Raw genomic sequence first — 18,262 nt, forward strand, 5'->3', positions numbered from 1 at the left:
GTGCTAGATATATCGCTCTGAACACTTGTATTAGTTGTTGGCCGGTTTCTGTGTCAGATAATGCAGGAGTCATAGTGATCTTCAATCACTCAACGTGGGAAATTCGTTTTTGAGTGTGTATTCAGTGTTTTCAGCATTCATTATAGTTTAGTCAAACTAATGCTGTCACACTTAATCCATAAATAAAACCCATAAATTCATAAAAACAGATGAGAACAAAGTTTCAGAAAAACAAAAATTGAAAACTGATAAACATTTGAAAAAAAACCCTAAATTTATTCTTAAATATTTGTGAATATTACAAAAACATTTGCCAAAATTGTATCCCATTAAACTGATCATGTGATATCTCAGGGATTGTGGGACTTTAGTATCTAGAACGTACTGCTTCAGTTTGACCACAGATGAGGATACAAATCAAAACTTGAACCTAGATCCTTTCAAATACACTATTACAATCTTTACTTTAGTCGAGACACATATGGCTCTAACGTAAAACAATAATTAAAAAAACTGTAAAAAATGAAACTTGCAGCCACTTCATTGAGTTCAGTCCTCGACTCTGAGTGTTCAGATGCAGCATGGAGTGTGTACAATCATGAACATTCACATAAACACATGATTCGTATCACTGTAAGTCCTGTGATCGGCGCTGCTGATGTCAGGGGAAGCAGAGGCTCATGGGAAGACTGTCGGTCGGGTGAAGCAGAGGCTCATGGGAAGACTGTCGGCCGGGTGAAGCAGAGGCTCATGGGAAGACTGTCGGGATGGGGCACTGCCAGCCCTCTGAAGACTCCTGCACACTCTCCTCCAGATCCAGAGCCGACTGCGAGTGTTTGCCCTGCTGTGACGGCGCCGGCGGCGAGTCCGACTCAGAGTCGTGTTCCAGCACCACCTCCACCTCCTGCGGCTTCACTGTCAGGGAACGAGACAAGAGTTCACTGTTGCTGATATTACTCACGGTTACATCTCTGAGCATTCACACCAAGAGCAGACCAGCCGGCGTGTGGTCACTAGCTCCGCCCACCAGTGTTTGATTGACAGACAGAAGAAACCTGTCTGATAACAGGATCAGTGTGTGGAGAGAGACGAGTGACGTCAGCTTTAGACACTTTAAACTCCTCCTTCTCCCTCTTCCCATCGATCATCAGCTCAGAGAGAAGTTTACTTTAGTTAAAAATGAAGAAAAGATTCAAGAAGTAAAAACTAATGTTTGTCGGGTGTTTAATAGTGGAAATAAGGTGTTTCCTAATAAAGCAGCATCCATTTTTGATTTTAATAAATATAATCATATCATAAATATCAATAGTATCAATAGGTGGAGACAATTATTTTCAGTGTGCAAACAGCATTTGCCTTGTTGGTTGTGAGTATAATTTTAACTGCCAACGTTTTAAGAAGAAACATCTGTAATATTAGTGTCTGTGCTGGGAAATGCAGCAACACCTGCAATCACCTTTACCTGTGTATTCACACTCATACGGTAGGCTCCCTGAAGAGGGCACTCGCGCTGCGTTGACTGACGCTGAGGGAGCGCGTCGCGTAATGACGTCTTGAAGCCCAAGTCAAGTCAAGTCAAGTCATCTTCATTTATATAGCGCTTTTAACAATGTAGATTGTCTCAAAGCAGCTTTACAGAGATAAGCGTATAATTTAAGGTAACAGAGATTGTTTCGGCTTTACAGCAGAGTTAAGTTATTTCCATCTAAAGTTAGTTTTAATTGATTTGGTTCCGTCGCAATGATCATTTATTATTAAATTAGGGGCCGCTAAGACGACACCATTCTCTCTACACAGACTTTAAACGCGAACCTGTGAGAAACGCTGATGGCGGTCACATGCGCATTTAGAATGGGTTCTATAGTTATGTGCGTTTGAATATACGCAGGTTTGGAATTCCCTGTGGAACATGTGACATCAGTCCAGTGGTGTGGCGGGTCGTCAGGCAGGTGACGTCACGAACAGGACACTATGAGGCCTGCCCAAAACAGAGCAGCGCTAGCCTCTGTGTCTTAGCAAGCGCTCTGTGTGAAACTGTCTCTGTCTGATTGTTGTTGTTCTGTCTTTCTATATATATATATATATTAAGTTATAGCGAGCAAGCAGCAGTGTGTGTGCACCCCTGCCCGTGTTATTTAACGGGTGGACACACACAACCTTCGTGTTGCTTGTTTGGGTGAGGAGCTGGAGGGCGCTGGCTGTGGACACTGTGATGTGCTTCCAGTGCCGACGCTCAGGCTTGCGCTCCCCAGGGTCGGGTCCCGCTGCTGCCGAGGAACAGATGGCTTCACAGATGGACCTATCAGCGGGGTTAGAGACGGGCCAGCCTCATCTCTGCCCTCACCTGATGGACCCAGTGCCTTCTCTCAGGGTTTGGAGCCCGCGCTGCGGTTACTGCCGCCCGGATTGAGGCACGCTGCAGCTGTCTAGTCCTGAGGAAGCAGATGTTGTCAGTATTGAAGCAGGAGATACTGAGGATTCACCACCTCAGTCTCATACTTTTGCTTGAGCTTTTGAGGAGCTTGTTGAGGTTGTAACGAGAGCTGTGGAAAGAAAGTTTCGACTGGCCAGCTGATAAGCAGGATGTTTGTACAAAGAGCGAATTAGACAAACGCTTTCTGCCATCTCGTTCACAACCTCAACGCCGAGGCCTTCCGTTTTTTCGCGACCCTCACACCGAGGTGTCTAGAGGGAGAACCAGTTTCCAACAGAGTTTATTGAGCACAAACATCCAACTATTCCTCTATATCAAACTATAAAGAGCATGGTTACGGGGAAATGCCAAAGGTGGAAGAGACGCTCGTGAACTATCGCTCCCCCGAAGCGGCATCTTCCCCAAAGGCCCCGGCATTACCCACTAAGCCTGTCAGAACAACTTCAGCTTTGGTGGGTAAGGCTCATTCAGCCGCTGGCCAGGCTTACACACTATGTCGCTGCTGCAGGCCTACCAGGCTGAGTTGTTAGGAGATATGGATGAGGGCGGGGGCATTGGGCCTGACGTGGTTTACGAACTGCCTCGGGCCACTGAGAGGCATCTATGGCTCAACCTGAGCAATATTAAGAAGAAATATAAGAACTTCCTTATGGATGCACCCCTGTCACCTTCTGGTCTCTTCAGCGATGCTGTTAACTCAGTCGTCGAGAGGTTCCAGGAGGCAGCCAATCAGGCGGCCTCTTTCCAGAAGCTCCTCCCCCGTCGCTCTCATGTCTCCGGTGCTGCTGAGCGGGAGCAGCCCCAAACATCTAAAGCCCGCTCCTCACACCGTGCCACACAGAAACAGAGCGCAGCTTCCGTTGCTCCCCCTCAGAAAGACTGGGGACAGGGAATACGCTCTCAACCGTAGCCTTCGAGGGGTAAGACGGATCTGAGGACCGTCATTATTACCAAGAAGGCTAGGGGGAAAAGGTCCTAACGCCAGAGGGTTGACCCGAAGCAGAGCGGTCAACACCCCTTATTATTCGATGCCCGTCTCCCTTCGGTGCCCTCAGGGGACCGTTATGCTAACCCCGCCACCTCGTATGTTTCAGGGCGCAGTGGTCTCCGGTGAGCACATATCTCAGGGTCCACCCGGAAACGTAGTGGCCTCGGGATGCCCGCCGCCTCCGGGGAGGGTCCTAGAGCAGTCAGTTCGGTCGTTCCCCGCCGGTTCGCCGTTACAGGGCGTCGTGCTGATTGCACAACAAAAATCAGAAGCCAGTCTCGAGAGGCTGGTACCTCTAGTAGGATTTCTGCCAGCGTGGAGGCTACTGCCAAATGATTCTCGTGGGCAGCCTGTTGCCGACCCCTGGTATAGATGTTCCCTCAGCGTCAATCGACGCAACACAAGTTCCCTTGAAAGGGAACGCCTCGGTTACGACTGTGACCTCGGTTCCCTGAAGAGGGAACGAGATGCTGCGTCACCTTGCCATATCTCCTACGTGCCTGTCAGCGGCTTACTTCAGACTTTACGAAGCTAGCGCTGCTCTGTTTTGGGCAGGCCTCATAGTGTCCTGTTCGTGACGTCACCCGCCTCTGACGTCCGGCACACCACTGGACTGATTTCACATGTGCTTCAAGACGTCATTACGCGACGTGTTCCCTCAGCGTCAGTCGACACAGCGCGAGTGCCCTCTTCAGGGAACCGAGGTTAGTCATAACCGAGCTGTTTTCAGTTGATCTGAGTAAAGCGTGACTTCCTGGATCATTGGGCAGTAAATCTGAGGTGACTCGTCCACATTGCCTATAGCCTATAAGAGAAAGACCCAAGAATACAGTAATGATGACTACAGGCTGAAGAGCTGAACTCAGAACACGGCCGTGATGAAGTGTGTGGCTCATTTGATGGCTGTGTAATAACCTCCTTTCTCCAAAGCAAAGTTCCAGGGACTTTACCACATTTATTCAGTTTTAGGCAGACACAGAAGAAAAATGTCAGAAGTTTAACCCTGTTTCATGTGTCTGTCTCTGACATGCGGCAGAAAGAGCCTGAAGTCAGCATTCCCCCCGTCTACCCAATTTGAAAAATATAATTCAACATGCTTTGTCATTTTGACAAATTGAAAAATAAGGGTCAATTGAGTTACTCTTCTCATTCACCAATCTATATGTACACAAACTACCAGTTTCTCATGATCTTAAAGGGACAGTGCACCCAAAAATGGAGATTGTCATGATTTACTGTTGTCATGATGGCTACTGTAAAAATGCTTGATTACCAACATTCTTCTAGATATCTTCTTCTGTAACAGCATGAGTGTGAGTAAATGATGAGAGACTCTTCATCTTTGGGTGAACTGTCTCTTTAAGAACCCTGAGCACAGGCTGATGACCTGATGACCTGACGACCTGATGACCTGACGACCTGCTCCACACGTACCTGTGAGTTTGCTGCAGGACGGCAGATAGCCGTGAGATCTCTTCATGTGCAGCTTCATGTTGCTCTTCTGGGTGAAGCTGATGGTGCACACCTCACACCTGTAGGGCTTCTCTCCCGTGTGCTTGACCCGGTGCACCTGCAGGGCGCTCTTCTGGTTGAAGGCTTTATCACACAGAGGACACTTGAAGGGCCGCTCACCTGAAACCAAGAACACGTGCCAGTGAACCTTCACAAACACCTGACTGTACTCAATATCTTACACAACTGCAAAAATAAGTACTTATGGTAATTAATTTCTACTCATTTTCTTGTTATTCAGAAAAAAATACAATAAATTGCACTAAAGGAATTAAAAGGGCAGGCCTGAAAGTAGCCAATGATGTGCTGTTTTTAAGTCACATGACATCTGAATGTCCCTCCAGAACTCTCCATCTCCCTCACATTAAAGACACCTGTTGAAGTGCCCCAGAAATTGCTCTAATAACCTCATTTCTAAACATCTTTTCTCAAGGGGGATTGTTTTTGCAGCATCTTGATAAGTAAATTAGATATTTTTATTCACAAATCAACTGTGTCTAACATAGTTTTAAAATATCAATGTTTGCACATGGCAACGCTGCACCACAGTGGAATTGCAGTAATGTATTTCCCCACTAGGATTTATTTATGGGTAGTGGCATCAACAATGTGATTGCAGTTATTTATTTATTTGAAGTGATTATTGAAGTATAGTTGTATTTATGTATAAACAACAAATTGATTTCTTTTCAGAAAATGAATACAGCAATATTTTACAGACAGGGCCATAGAGCAGAGTTAGCTCTTCCATGTGATGAGAGTGAGGATGAGTTAGCCAAATGATAGGGATCTATTTATTTTTGGTTTGCATGAGTTCCAAGTATATAAATAAAGGAAATGTGCAATTAAGTAGAAAAGAAAATCAAAATTTTATAGAAAAACTATAATTTCCCCTAACAATTCCCTTTTTTCAAAAAGTCTTTTTGCATTTGTATGATTGAAGCTATTTCATGTAATAAAAATTTATCTGAAAACATATTTCATGGTTAGAGCATAATGCATACCATAGAGGGTTAATGAATCCATTTGAGACTGTGATCACATGACAGTCCTGCAGGAGAAGGACAGGACGGCAGGAACAGAGCGAGAGCAGAGCTTTACCTGTGTGTGTGCGGTTGTGTCTCTCTAACTGACTGGGTTTGGCGAAGGCTTTGTCACAGTTGGCGCATTTGAAGACTTTGGGTTTCTGAGCGCTGACTTTGGGTCCCTTCTTATGGACATACTCGTGCTCCTGAAAGAGACATTTAACAGTTCACTACAGTAACAACGACCCAGAGGATCAGAATGACACACATAATCCCATCTATAGCAGACTTAAAATGATAAGTGACATTAACGGAGAACAAAATTTAGACTCAGTTTGTAAAATGGGAAACAGTAATGTACTGTACTTATAAAGGGAATATGACATGAATTAAGGATTTAGAGGAATATTTGGTCATGGAGTGTCAATATGTGCTGTAAAATAAGAGATTTTAATAGAGAACATTTTTTTTAAGTGTGAACATGAATATTTTAACATGGGAAAAAGTGATTGTTTAGCAGCCATTATTTGTTTATTCACACATTGTGCTGCTATGATTTCTATATAATTGGGTAGAATTAAATATAATTTATATATAAAATGTGTTTTTTGACTGTTGAATTTGAAAAAGTAATATCTGTGAATTGTTGATTTCTGTTTGTTGGCTTATGCCACTTTTCTGCATATGAGAGAATGTGTCGTGTATTGGGGCAGATTGCTGCCATCTGCGGAGAGAAAAAAAAAAATAACATGACTTTAAAATCATGTTGTGACCATAATAGCCAGGAGATGCCTACAGTGTAAAGTTATGCATCTGGATATACACAATATGGACAAAAGCATTGGGACACTCACACTCCTCTTAATTACTGAATTGAGGTGTATAAATCAAGCCTTTACCCTTGCAGTCTGCGTTTACAAACATTAGTGACATAAATGTGTGGTTCTTCTGGAGCTCAGTGAACTCCAGTGTGGTCAGTGATAGGAGGGCATCTTTGCAGTGAGTCAGTTCATGGCATTTGATCCCTGCTAGATTTTCCTCAGTCAAGTGGTATTATTGGAAAGTGGAAGTGTTTAAAAACAGCAGCAACTCAGACATGAAGCAGAAGATCATGTCACAGAGTGATCCGGTCACAAATGCTCTGCTGATTCAATAGAGGAACAGTTTCAAACTTCCACCGGCATCCATCACCGCTGAGACGAGCTGGAACAGAGATCGTGAACCAGACACACGGGAATCTAGTGGAAAGCCTTCCCAGGAGAGTGGAAGCTGTTATAGCTGAGTGAATACTGTGTTTTGAGCCAAGATTGTGAAAAAAAAATGAAACTTTAATTTAATTTTAAGCTAAAATTCCAGAAAAACATTAAATATTTATTTTAATATACAGTTTTAATCGAAATAATTCAACCCCCATTTCAAATCAGGTTTACAGGCAAAATTTACAGACTTCCAGCTGTTTGCAATGAACAAATCATACAAAAGTAATTGAAATAACTCAACACACCAAATGTTTCAAGTGATTTCCCCAAATTCAACTGAAAATGCAACTTTTAATGACTTCTGCAGTCTCACAAGTATTCAACCCCCTGAACAGAATCCCTCACAACAGCGCAGATCTGCAGAACAGGTGTTGCCTCACTAATCAAGGGCTTCATTAGTTGCACCAGGTGTGCTTCAGCTAGAACTCAAGAACACTAAATGTTCCTAGAGACACCGGTGGACGCATAGTTTGCAAGTTAAAGGAACAGTGGATACACCTGGACGGGGCAGAAAAAGGAAGCTACCAACAGATGCAACCAGATTTCTGAGAAGGCAGGTTCAGGAAAACGCTCGAGTGACTGCAGAAGACCTGCAGCAAGGCCACAGGCACTGAGGTTTCGGAGGCACAGTAAGGTGTTGTGGCGAGGGGGGCGTGGTTCAGCGAGGTCTGTGACGGGAGACAGGCGGTGAGTAAGTAGGTCAAGAGCAGATGACAAACACCTGTGTCTTGTGACCAAGGCACAGCATTAATGTCACAAACTTTATGCAAAATTTATGATTTTTTGGGCATTAAATCGATTCGCACCAGCGTCTATTCCCCACAAACAGACGGTCTGGTGGAACGATTTAATCACACTTTAAAAACCATGATTTGTAAGTTCGTTCACGAAGATGGCATAAATTGGGATAAATGGTTGGAACCCCTCTTGTTCGCTGTGCGCGAGCTCCCGCAAGCCTCCATGGGGTTTCCCCCCTTCGAGCTTCTTTTTGGACATCAACCCGAGGGTTTTAGACGTTCTTAAGGAAACTTGGGAGGAAGGACCTTCCGAAAGTTGAAACGAAATTCAGTATGTACTGGACCTGAGAATAAAATTCCACACTTAGGGGCGGCTCTCGACGGAGAATTTGTTACAGGCTCAGGACAGACAGACCCGGTTGTACAACAGGGAAACAAAACTGAGAGAATTTATACACTGGGAGATAAAGTCCTTGTATTGCTCCCTACGTCAAGTTCCAAATTACTCACAAAGTGGCAAGGACCCTTTCAGATCACATGTTGGGGATCTCAATTATGAGGTAGTTCGAACGGATAGGAGCGAGGCACGTCCAATTTACCACCTCAACCTTCTTAAAAAAATGGAGCGAGGTGGAATCAGTGATGCTGGAGACGGTAATCAGTGCAGAAGAAGATCTCGGGCCAGAAGTGAGCACCAAAACTCAATCACTCGCTCTGGCCCCGGGGGGAGATCATCTCTCGCCCTCCAGATCACTGATGTAGCCAGGTTGCAGAATTTGCCGACGTGTTCTCGCCCCTACCCGGCAGAACAAATCTTATTCAGCACCATATTGAGACTGAGCCAGGCGTGGTGGTGCGCAGCTGACCATAACGACTACCTGAACACAGAAAGAAAGTGGTTCAGACTGAATTAGAGGCGATGCTCGAGTTATAATAGAAGAATCCAACAGTGGCTGGGCGAGCCGATAGTTTTAGTATCTAAAACGCTAATACGCTGTTTGGATTACACCAATTCGTTACGCTTCCTTTCGGGTTGTTCAGGGCACCGGCCGCTTTTCAGCGTCTCATGGACCCAGTTCTCTGGCCGCATGCTGCATATGCCCCTGCCTATCTAGATGACATTGTCATTTATAGCAATGACTGACAGCATCATAGGGAGCATGTGCGGGCCGCTCTGAGAGCGCTGAGAGAGTGTGTGTGTGATACCTTGAGGTGTGTGTGGAGCAGGTGTGTGTGTGTGATACCTTGAGGTGTGTGTGGAGCAGGTGTGTGTGTGTGTGTGTGTGATACCTTGAGGTGTGTGTGGAGCAGGTGTGTGTGTGTGATACCTTGAGGTGTGTGTGGAGCAGGTGTGTGTGTGTAATACCTTGAGGTGTGTGTGGAGCAGGTGTGTGTGTGTGATACCTTGAGGTGTGTGTGGAGCAGGTGTGTGTGTGTGTGTGTGTGTGATACCTTGAGGTGTGTGTGGAGCAGGAGTGTGTGTGTGATAGCTTGAGGTGTGTGTGGAGCAGGAGTGTGTGATACCTTGAGGTGTGTGTGGAGCAGGTGTGTGTGTGTGATACCTTGAGGTGTGTGTGGAGCAGGAGTGTGTGATACCTTGAGGTGTGTGTGGAGCAGGAGTGTGTGTGTGATACCTTGAGGTGTGTGTGGAGCAGGTGTGTGTGTGTGATACCTTGAGGTGTGTGTGGAGCAGGAGTGTGTGATACCTTGAGGTGTGTGTGGAGCAGGTGTGTGTGTGTGTGTGATACCTTGAGGTGTGTGTGGAGCAGGAGTGTGTGATACCTTGAGGTGTGTGTGGAGCAGGTGTGAGTGAGTGATACCTTGAGGTATGTGTGGAGCAGGTGTGTGTGTGTGATACCTTGAGGTGTGTGTGGAGCAGGAGTGTGTGTGTGATACCTTGAGGTGTGTGTGGAGCAGGAGTGTGTGAGTGATACCTTGAGGTGTGTGTGGAGCAGGAGTGTGTGTGTGATACCTTGAGGTGTGTGTGGAGCAGGAGTGTGTGATACCTTGAGGTGTGTGTGGAGCAGGTGTGTGTGTGTGATACCTTGAGGTGTGTCGAGCAGGAGTGTGTGATACCTTGAGGTGTGTGTGGAGCAGGTGTGTGTGATACCTTGAGGTGTGTGTGGAGCAGGAGTGTGTGTGTGTGATACCTTGAGGTGTGTGTGGAGCAGGTGTGTGTGATACCTTGAGGTGTGTGTGGAGCAGGTGTGTGTGTGATACCTTGAGGTGTGTGTGGAGCAGGAGTGTGTGATACCTTGAGGTGTGTGTGGAGCAGGTGTGTGTGATACCTTGAGGTGTGTGTGGAGCAGGTGTGTGTGTGTGATACCTTGAGGTGTGTGTGGAGCAGGAGTGTGTGATACCTTGAGGTGTGTGTGGAGCAGGTGTGTGTGATACCTTGAGGTGTGTGTGGAGCAGGTGTGTGTGATACCTTGAGGTGTGTGTGGAGCAGGAGTGTGTGTGTGATACCTTGAGGTGTGTGTGGAGCAGGTGTGTGTGAGTGATACCTTGAGGTGTGTGTAGCAGGTGTGAGTGATACCTTGAGGTGTGTATGGAGCAGGAGTGTGTGTGATACCTTGAGGTGTGTGTGGAGCAGGTGTGTGTGATACCTTGAGGTGTGTGTGGAGCAGGTGTGTGTGTGTGTGATACCTTGAGGTGTGTGTGGAGCAGGTGTGTGTGATACCTTGAGGTGTGTGTGGAGCAGGAGTGTGTGAGTAATACCTTGAGGTGTGTGTGGAGCAGGTGTGTGTGTGTGATACCTTGAGGTGTGTGTGGAGCAGGAGTGTGTGATACCTTGAGGTGTGTGTGGAGCAGGTGTGTGTGATACCTTGAGGTGTGTGTGGAGCAGGAGTGTGTGTGTGATACATTGAGGTGTGTGTGGAGCAGGTGTGTGTGAGTGATACCTTGAGGTGTGTGTGGAGCAGGTGTGTGTGATACCTTGAGGTGTGTGTGGAGCAGGTGTGAGTGATACCTTGAGGTGTGTGTGGAGTAGGAGTGTGTGTGATACCTTGAGGTGTGTGTGGAGCAGGTGTGTGTGATACCTTGAGGTGTGTGTGGAGCAGGAGTGTGTGTGTGATACCTTGAGGTGTGTGTGGAGCAGGAGTGTGTGATACCTTGAGGTGTGTGTGGAGCAGGTGTGTGTGAGTGATACCTTGATGTGTGTGTGGAGCAGGTGTGTGTGATACCTTGAGGTGTGTGTGGAGCAGGAGTGTGTGTGTGATACCTTGAGGTGTGTGTGGAGCAGGTGTGAGTGATACCTTGAGGTGTGTGTGGAGCAGGTGTGTGTGAGTGATACCTTGAGGTGTGTGTGGAGCAGGTGTGTGTGTGTGATACCTTGAGGTGTGTGTGGAGCAGGTGTGTGTGTGATACCTTGAGGTGTGTGTGGAGCAGGTGTGTGTGTGTGATACCTTGAGGTGTGTGTGGAGCAGGTGTGTGTGATACCTTGAGGTGTGTGTGGAGCAGGAGTGTGTATGTGATACCTTGAGGTGTGTGTGGAGCAGGTGTGAGTGATACCTTGAGGTGTGTGTGGAGCAGGTGTGTGTGAGTGATACCTTGAGGTGTGTGTGGAGCAGGTGTGTGTGTGTGATACCTTGAGGTGTGTGTGGAGCAGGTGTGTGTGTGTGATACCTTGAGGTGTGTGTGGAGCAGGTGTGTGTGTGTGATACCTTGAGGTGTGTGTGGAGCAGGTGTGTGTGTGTGATACCTTGAGGTATGTGTGGAGCAGGTGTGTGTGTGTGATACCTTGAGGTGTGTGTGGAGCAGGTGTGTGTGATCCCTTAAGGTGTGTGTGGAGCAGGTGTGTGTGATACCTTGAGGTGTGTGTGGAGCAGGAGTGTGTGTGTGATACCTTGAGGTGTGTGTGGAGCAGGAGTGTGTGATCCCTTAAGGTGTGTGTGGAGCAGGTGTGTGTGATACCTTGAGGTGTGTGTGGAGCAGGAGTGTGTGTGTGATACCTTGAGGTGTGTGTGGAGCAGGTGTGTGTGATACCTTGAGGTGTGTATGGAGCAGGAGTGTGTGTGATCCCTTAAGGTGTGTGTGGAGCAGGTGTGTGTGATACCTTGAGGTGTGTGTGGAGCAGGAGTGTGTGTGTGATACCTTGAGGTGTGTGTGGAGCAGGTGTGTGTGAGTGATACCTTGAGGTGTGTGTGGAGCAGGTGTGTGTGTGTGATACCTTGAGGTGTGTGGCCCGTTTGAAGGCTTTGCTGCAGACTCGGCACACGTGGCAGCGCTCCTTCCCGTGCTCCTGTCTGCAGTGTCTCCTGAGAGCGTTGGCCGTCAGCAGAGTCTGGCTGCAGTAGAAACACTGGTGCTTCTGCTTCGGTTCGGCCTCCTTCTCCTCCGGCTGCGGATCCAGCATCTGTGTCACAAATCACACACACCCACATAAGGCCCAGTGCAGCACCTGGAAGAATCAGTGTGAACCACACGGACGAAACACTGTGGCTTAGCACAACTCCTCATCTTAGATTAATAAAGTAATGCATGATTGTCTCACAACAAACAAACAACAGTTATTGAGAAATGTGGACATCAAGTCCACTTGGATAACCCATGAAAGATACTCTGATATCTCAGGTTTATTTGTATAGTGTTTTTCACACATCATTTCAAGTCATCTTTACAGATTATTATATTTTGATATGTATTATTACTGTTTTTTGAAAGATTTGAGTAAAGCTTTACTAGTGCATGCCACCCAACTAATGCAACAATCATTACATGTGGGTAAATAAAATGTTTAATATCTTTGTGACATTTACCAAACACGCTCGCAGTGCTTGACCAATCACAACACACCGCTCCAACCGACCAATCAGAGCACACTTTGCTTTTCAGAAAGTGTGTGAAGATAAAACCGGAGAAAACAGGGCCAGCCAAAGAAGAGACAGACAGTCAGCCAATAGCTGCGCCGCTAGGAGTGCTAGCATCTGATAAGTGGAACTGGACCAATGAACATCTTCACCAAAACATCAGCTCCGACCCCATCAAACTCTACATATTCAACACAATGAAAGTGAAGGCTGCACTGAAACCAGGTCTCAATACACAAGTAAGGAAATTAACTCACTGGAGAACTTGAGACGCCACAGACGGCACATTCAGCGTGTAAAATCTGGTAAAGGTGTTCAGAGAAGACCAACCAGCAGCAAAGCATATATCCTGAACAGACATCCCTCTAGACCAGGCCCACGGAGAGGCAATAATAATAATATAATAAGTTTATTTTATATAGCGCCTTTCTCAAACCCAAGGTCGCTTTACATAGTAGGAAGGCAAGGAAACACAACAACAACAACCAAAACAATACAACAAGACAAGTTATCTGTATGAAGTTATGAGTTAGGTGTGGAGAAGTGATCGTTAAACAAAAAGGTCTTGAGATGTGCTTTAAAGAAGGGAAGAGAAGGACAGTCACGAAGAGGTTGTGGGAGGCGGTTCCAGAGTTTGGGGGCCAAGGCACTGAAGGACCTGCCACCCAGGGTGGAGAGTCTGGAGCGGGGGATAGCCAAGAGATTTTGGTCAGAGGATCTGAGTGAGCGGGAAGGAGTGTAAGGGATCAGGAGGTCACGGATGTAGGGGGGAGCAAGGTTGTGGAGTGCTTTGAAGGTGAGTAGTAACACTTTGTATTTGATCTGGGACGGAACCGGTAGCCAGTGGAGTTGGTGGAGAATAGGGGTGATATGTGCTGATCGTCTGGTATGGGTGAGGAGCCTGGCTGCTGAGTTTTGAATATATTGTAGCCTTTGAAGTGATTTAGCAGGGAGACCAAGGAAAAGTGAGTTGCAGTAGTCTAGACGGGACATAATAAAGGAGTTAACCAAAATCTGAGCATCACTAACAGAGAGGAAGGGTTGGAGGCGAGCAATGTTGCGGAGGTGAAAGAAGGCAGTCTAAGTGAGTGATTTGATATGAGGATCAAAGCTAAGGGAGGAGTCAAGCAGAATGCCAAGGTTTTTAACAACAGGGGTAGAGTGAACAAGTGAACCATCAATGTTGAGAGTGAAGCTGGGAGATTTGGAGAGGATGCTTTTAGGGCCAATCAGGAGAATTTCGGTTTTATCTACGTTGAGTTTAAGAAAATTGTTTTGCATCCATAATTTTAAGTCAGAAAGGCAGTCAGTGAGGGAGCATGGTGGTGGGTCAGAGGGAGAGGGAGTGGTAAGATAGAGTTGGATGTCATCTGCATAACAGTGGAAGTTAAGACCGTGGCTGCGTATGATCTGCCCAATAGGGAGGATGTATATGAGAAAGAGTAGGGACCCAAGTACAGAACCCTGGGGGACACCACGAGTGACAGGGGACTTGGAAGACTGATGTGGACCCAGTGTTACAAATTGCTTTCTGTTGGAGAGGTAAGACTGAAACCAAGTGAGTGCTGTGCCAGAAACACCAATAGCAGACAGACGGGCAATTAGAACATTGTGGTTGATGGTATCGAAAGCAGCACTAAGGTCAAGGAGGATGAGAGTGTTAAGTGAACCAGAGTCAGCAGACAGGAGGAGGTCATTAACTATGCGTAGAAGAGCAGTCTCTGTACTGTGACATGAACGGAAGCCAGATTGAAAAGACTCGTACAGGTCATGGTGATTAAGAAAAGTGTGAAGTTGAGAAGCCACCACTCTTTCCATTACCTTGGCCAGAAAGGGGAGGTTGGAGATAGGGCGGTAGTTTGATAGTGATGTTGGGTCGCAGTCCGGTTTTTTGAGAATGGGTGTGACTGCAGCAGTCTTGAGGGCAGCAGGCACAACACCAGAGTTCAGGCAGGTGTTTACAATCAGTGCAATGGGTTCAGATAAGGATGTGTTGCAGGCTTTAAGTAGAGGGGTGGGGGCAGGGTCAAGCTGACACGATGAAGAGTTTGATTTATTAATAATGTCAGTGATAGTGAGGGAGTCAATAGCGGTGAAATGGGAGAGCTTAGGACCCAGAGAGGGGGGAGATGAAGAGAGAGAGATAGCATTGTGGTTGAAGCGGTGGTAAATTTGGCTAATTTTGTCATCAAAGAAGTGTAAGAAGGCCTGACACTGCTCAGGGGTCTTAGGACAGGCAGTGACAGGTGGTTTGAGGAGTTTGTCCACAGTCCTGAAAAGGGTTTTAGGCCTGGTCATGGAGGACGTTATGAGTAATGAGTAATAGTTTGAACGGGCAGCATTGAGGGCATCCCTATATGTCAGAGTATGTTCGGTGTAAAGCATGGAGTGAATTGTAAAGCCAGTTTTCTTATATAGCCGTTCAAGACGGCGGCCAGAGGCCTTAAGTTTCCTGAGCTCAGGGGTGAACCAGGGGCAAGTACGGTTAGCTGGTATAAGCCTAGTCCTGACAGGGGCTAAGCTATCAAGCAGGCTGGTCAGGGTGCCATTGTACGTAGCAACTAAGTCATCCGCGGACGAGAGCTCGTCAAGGTCCAATAGTGGTGAGGCCTCTATAGAGGCAGCAAACATGCTGTGGTTTATTGGCCTGATGTTACGACATGTGATAGTTGTTTTTTCTGAGGATGGAGGAGGAGTGATCATGTGAAAACGGCATTCAATAAGCTTATGGTCAGAGACACCTGAGATGGAACCAGAGACAGAGATGTCATTTAGACCAGAAGAGCAGAGCAGATCCAAAGTGTGGCCGTGAGTGTGAGTAGGAAAGTCAACATGCTGTGTCAAACTAAAACAGTCCAATACAGAGTTAAACTCTGAGGTGTATGAACAATTTGTATCCACATGAATGTTAAAATCCCCTAACATAATCATAGCAGAACAAAGAGATGAAATAACAGTGAGAAGTTCATTCAATTCAGACAGAAAATTTACAGATGGTTTAGGGGGGCGATAGATTAGCAATAGCAGAAGGGGTATGGTTGAAACAACCTTCACAGCAATATATTCAAAGGATGTCACTTCAAATGGCCTAAGTTCTTTAACAGTCAGATCTGAGCGGTACACTACAGCCAACCCACCCCCTCTCCCTACAGATCTGGGTTTGGATAAGTAGCAGTAGCCAGGGGGAGTCAGCATGTTTAAATTAATGTAGTCACCGGGTTTTTGCCAGGTCTCTGAGAGACAAAACAAATCACATTTTTTGTCCACAATGATATCGTTTATTAGGGCCGTTTTGTTTGAGATTGAGCGCACATTTAGGTGGTCAATGTTAAAGTTCTGACATGATGACGAGGCAGGAGGAGGCAGCCTAGGGGGGTGACGAAGGTTGTCAAAGTTAATTCCCCTGTTCTTTGGCTGGTATCGTCGACAACGGTCGGGCGTGTAAACAGTTGGAATTTGAGCATCATGTTCATAGATGAGAGTCGGTTCCCTTTTGAAACGATGAGCGTAACGCGGACGACGAATAATTCCAAGCGAGCAGCAGTGTTTGTACAGCGTCGGGTCCAGGGGGGCGTGGCAGCGAAAAAGTTTGAGAGTAGCAGGGGTGTAAACAGGTTCCATTGCCAAATTACAAAAAACACATATGCAAAGCATAAAGCAAGCTGAGAGGACATTAATCCAGCTGCCAGCGAGAAACATGATATCGACACAGTAAAGTTGCCACAAGCAACACCGAGAAACACCACGCTAATGCTACATGTTAGCCAACCAGGCTCACAACACAACCCAATCCGCAATGTAATCAGCGCAGTTTAGTAAACCAACCACAGAACAGACTGGGGACAACAACGAGGCAAGCGGGTAGAAACACACTTACCTCAGCGGCAGTCACTGTGAGGGGAGAGAGGAAGAAAGCTCATGCAGGGAAAAAGCAGGCGTACCAGGCAGTGGCAAACAGAACTGGAGGAGCAATGTAGCAGAGTTTGTAGCAAAGTTTGTAGCATTAATCCACGGATTGATACAACAGCATCAAGCAACAACGCTTCAGCGACAGAGCAGACAGATTCGGCGAGAAGAGATGCAGTAGTCCACTAGACTTCGGTGGTAAATGACATAGAGAAGGAATCCAGCGATAGCAGGGAAGGAGAGACTCCCGGTGAGCAGCGGCAGACACGTTCACTCAACCGGAAAAAAGATCCTCAACAGCCCTCATCGAAGAGCTCTGATGTTACGAGGACAATCATTCCCCTGGCACGCATAAGCCAGCGAGACAGCGCACACAATCCACTGAGAAAGTCTCTGTTTTGAGACAGTTCACGTCTTTCCCTTAGTACATCCACCAAAGCACACGAAAAGCCACGTACCCCTTCAGCGTGGGTGCAAACTCACATTATTTTCCAGGCTGTGCTGCAGGAAGCGCTAAACATCCAACACGGGGGATCACTGGGTCGACATCAGTGTCCTGGCACCATTAAGCAATCATTTCAATTCAGTATCGCGTCAGCTTGACACTGTGGGAACAGATTCAATCCCGCCGTGCAGAGGTGAAGATCAGGCCGAAGAAACCGGGCTAGGGCTACACCAATCACAGAGCAGAACAGCCAATAGCGCTGTTCCTCTAGGAGTGCTCACAGCTGATAGGCAGGGCAAGACCAATGAGCTGCTCAGATCAAGTACACCAGAATTTGCATATCAGCTAGAATAGCCAGTTGCACTGAATAATACAGGGCAGCATAACAGCAGTAATCACACATCAGCGTGTACATAAGCACAGAGTCAACAGCCGAAGCAGTAACAACTGTGAACAGACGTAGTCAGATCAGAATATCCAGTTGCACTGAATAATACAGGGCAGCATAACAGCAGTGATCACATAACGGTAAGCACATAAGCACAGCGTCAACAGTCGTAGCCGCAACAACTGTGCAAACACGTAGTCAAGACTCAAGACTAGGAGATAAGTGAGTTTAATCACTCACCGAAAGCACTTGAGATGCCAGGGACGGCACACTCGTCTTGTAAAACCTGGCGAATGTGTTCTGTTAAGATCAGCTGGTTGCAAAACAAACATGTTCCGCCCCGTACACGTGGGAGAAGACGTGTGTGTGACGTGTGTCAGCGTGAACGCGCACCGATTGAGGTGAAGACCTCAATCTTTTGGGGGACTTTTGTGGGACTGGGTACTTTTATCGTTTAAAAATTTGCTTTGGACATCATGGAAGAACGCAGTCCTCCTCCTCGGAGCAGCCTAGCGGCGGCCCGACTACATGAACCTAGGACTCCAACTTACTCTTGTTCTTGTAGGCTCATCCGGAGCATTCCACGTCGAGTCCAGCACGTCCACGAAAACCGGATCGGTGGAACGTGGCGACGGCAAAGGACGTCGGCCCCAGGCCTCGTCGTCACCGCCGCTTCTGGGTGGGGGAGGGTGGGCCTCGACCCCGTAATACCATACCATACTAGGGTTGGGCGGTATTACGGTAATATCGGATACCGCGG

General features: G+C 46.9%; 1 protein-coding gene across 2 annotated transcripts in view; it reads right to left on the bottom strand.

Moving 5' to 3' along the window:
• Positions 1-251: 251 nt before the first annotated feature.
• The window catches only part of znf236 (zinc finger protein 236), a 105,139-nt gene continuing 87,128 nt past the window's right edge, over positions 252-18,262 (bottom strand). For both annotated transcript variants that reach the window (XM_081389097.1, XM_081389096.1), the window contains 4 exons: positions 12,124-12,309; positions 6,036-6,165; positions 4,857-5,054; positions 252-915 (listed from right to left, as the gene is read on the bottom strand). In XM_081389097.1, the coding sequence (XP_081245223.1) occupies positions 749-915; positions 4,857-5,054; positions 6,036-6,165; positions 12,124-12,309 (681 nt within the window). In that variant the 3' untranslated portion in view covers positions 252-748. The remainder of the gene's footprint in view (positions 916-4,856; positions 5,055-6,035; positions 6,166-12,123; positions 12,310-18,262) is intronic.

Source organism: Scardinius erythrophthalmus (genome assembly GCF_964197995.2).
Source record: "Scardinius erythrophthalmus genome assembly, chromosome: 16".
NCBI classification, from domain to species: domain Eukaryota; kingdom Metazoa; phylum Chordata; class Actinopteri; order Cypriniformes; family Leuciscidae; genus Scardinius; species Scardinius erythrophthalmus.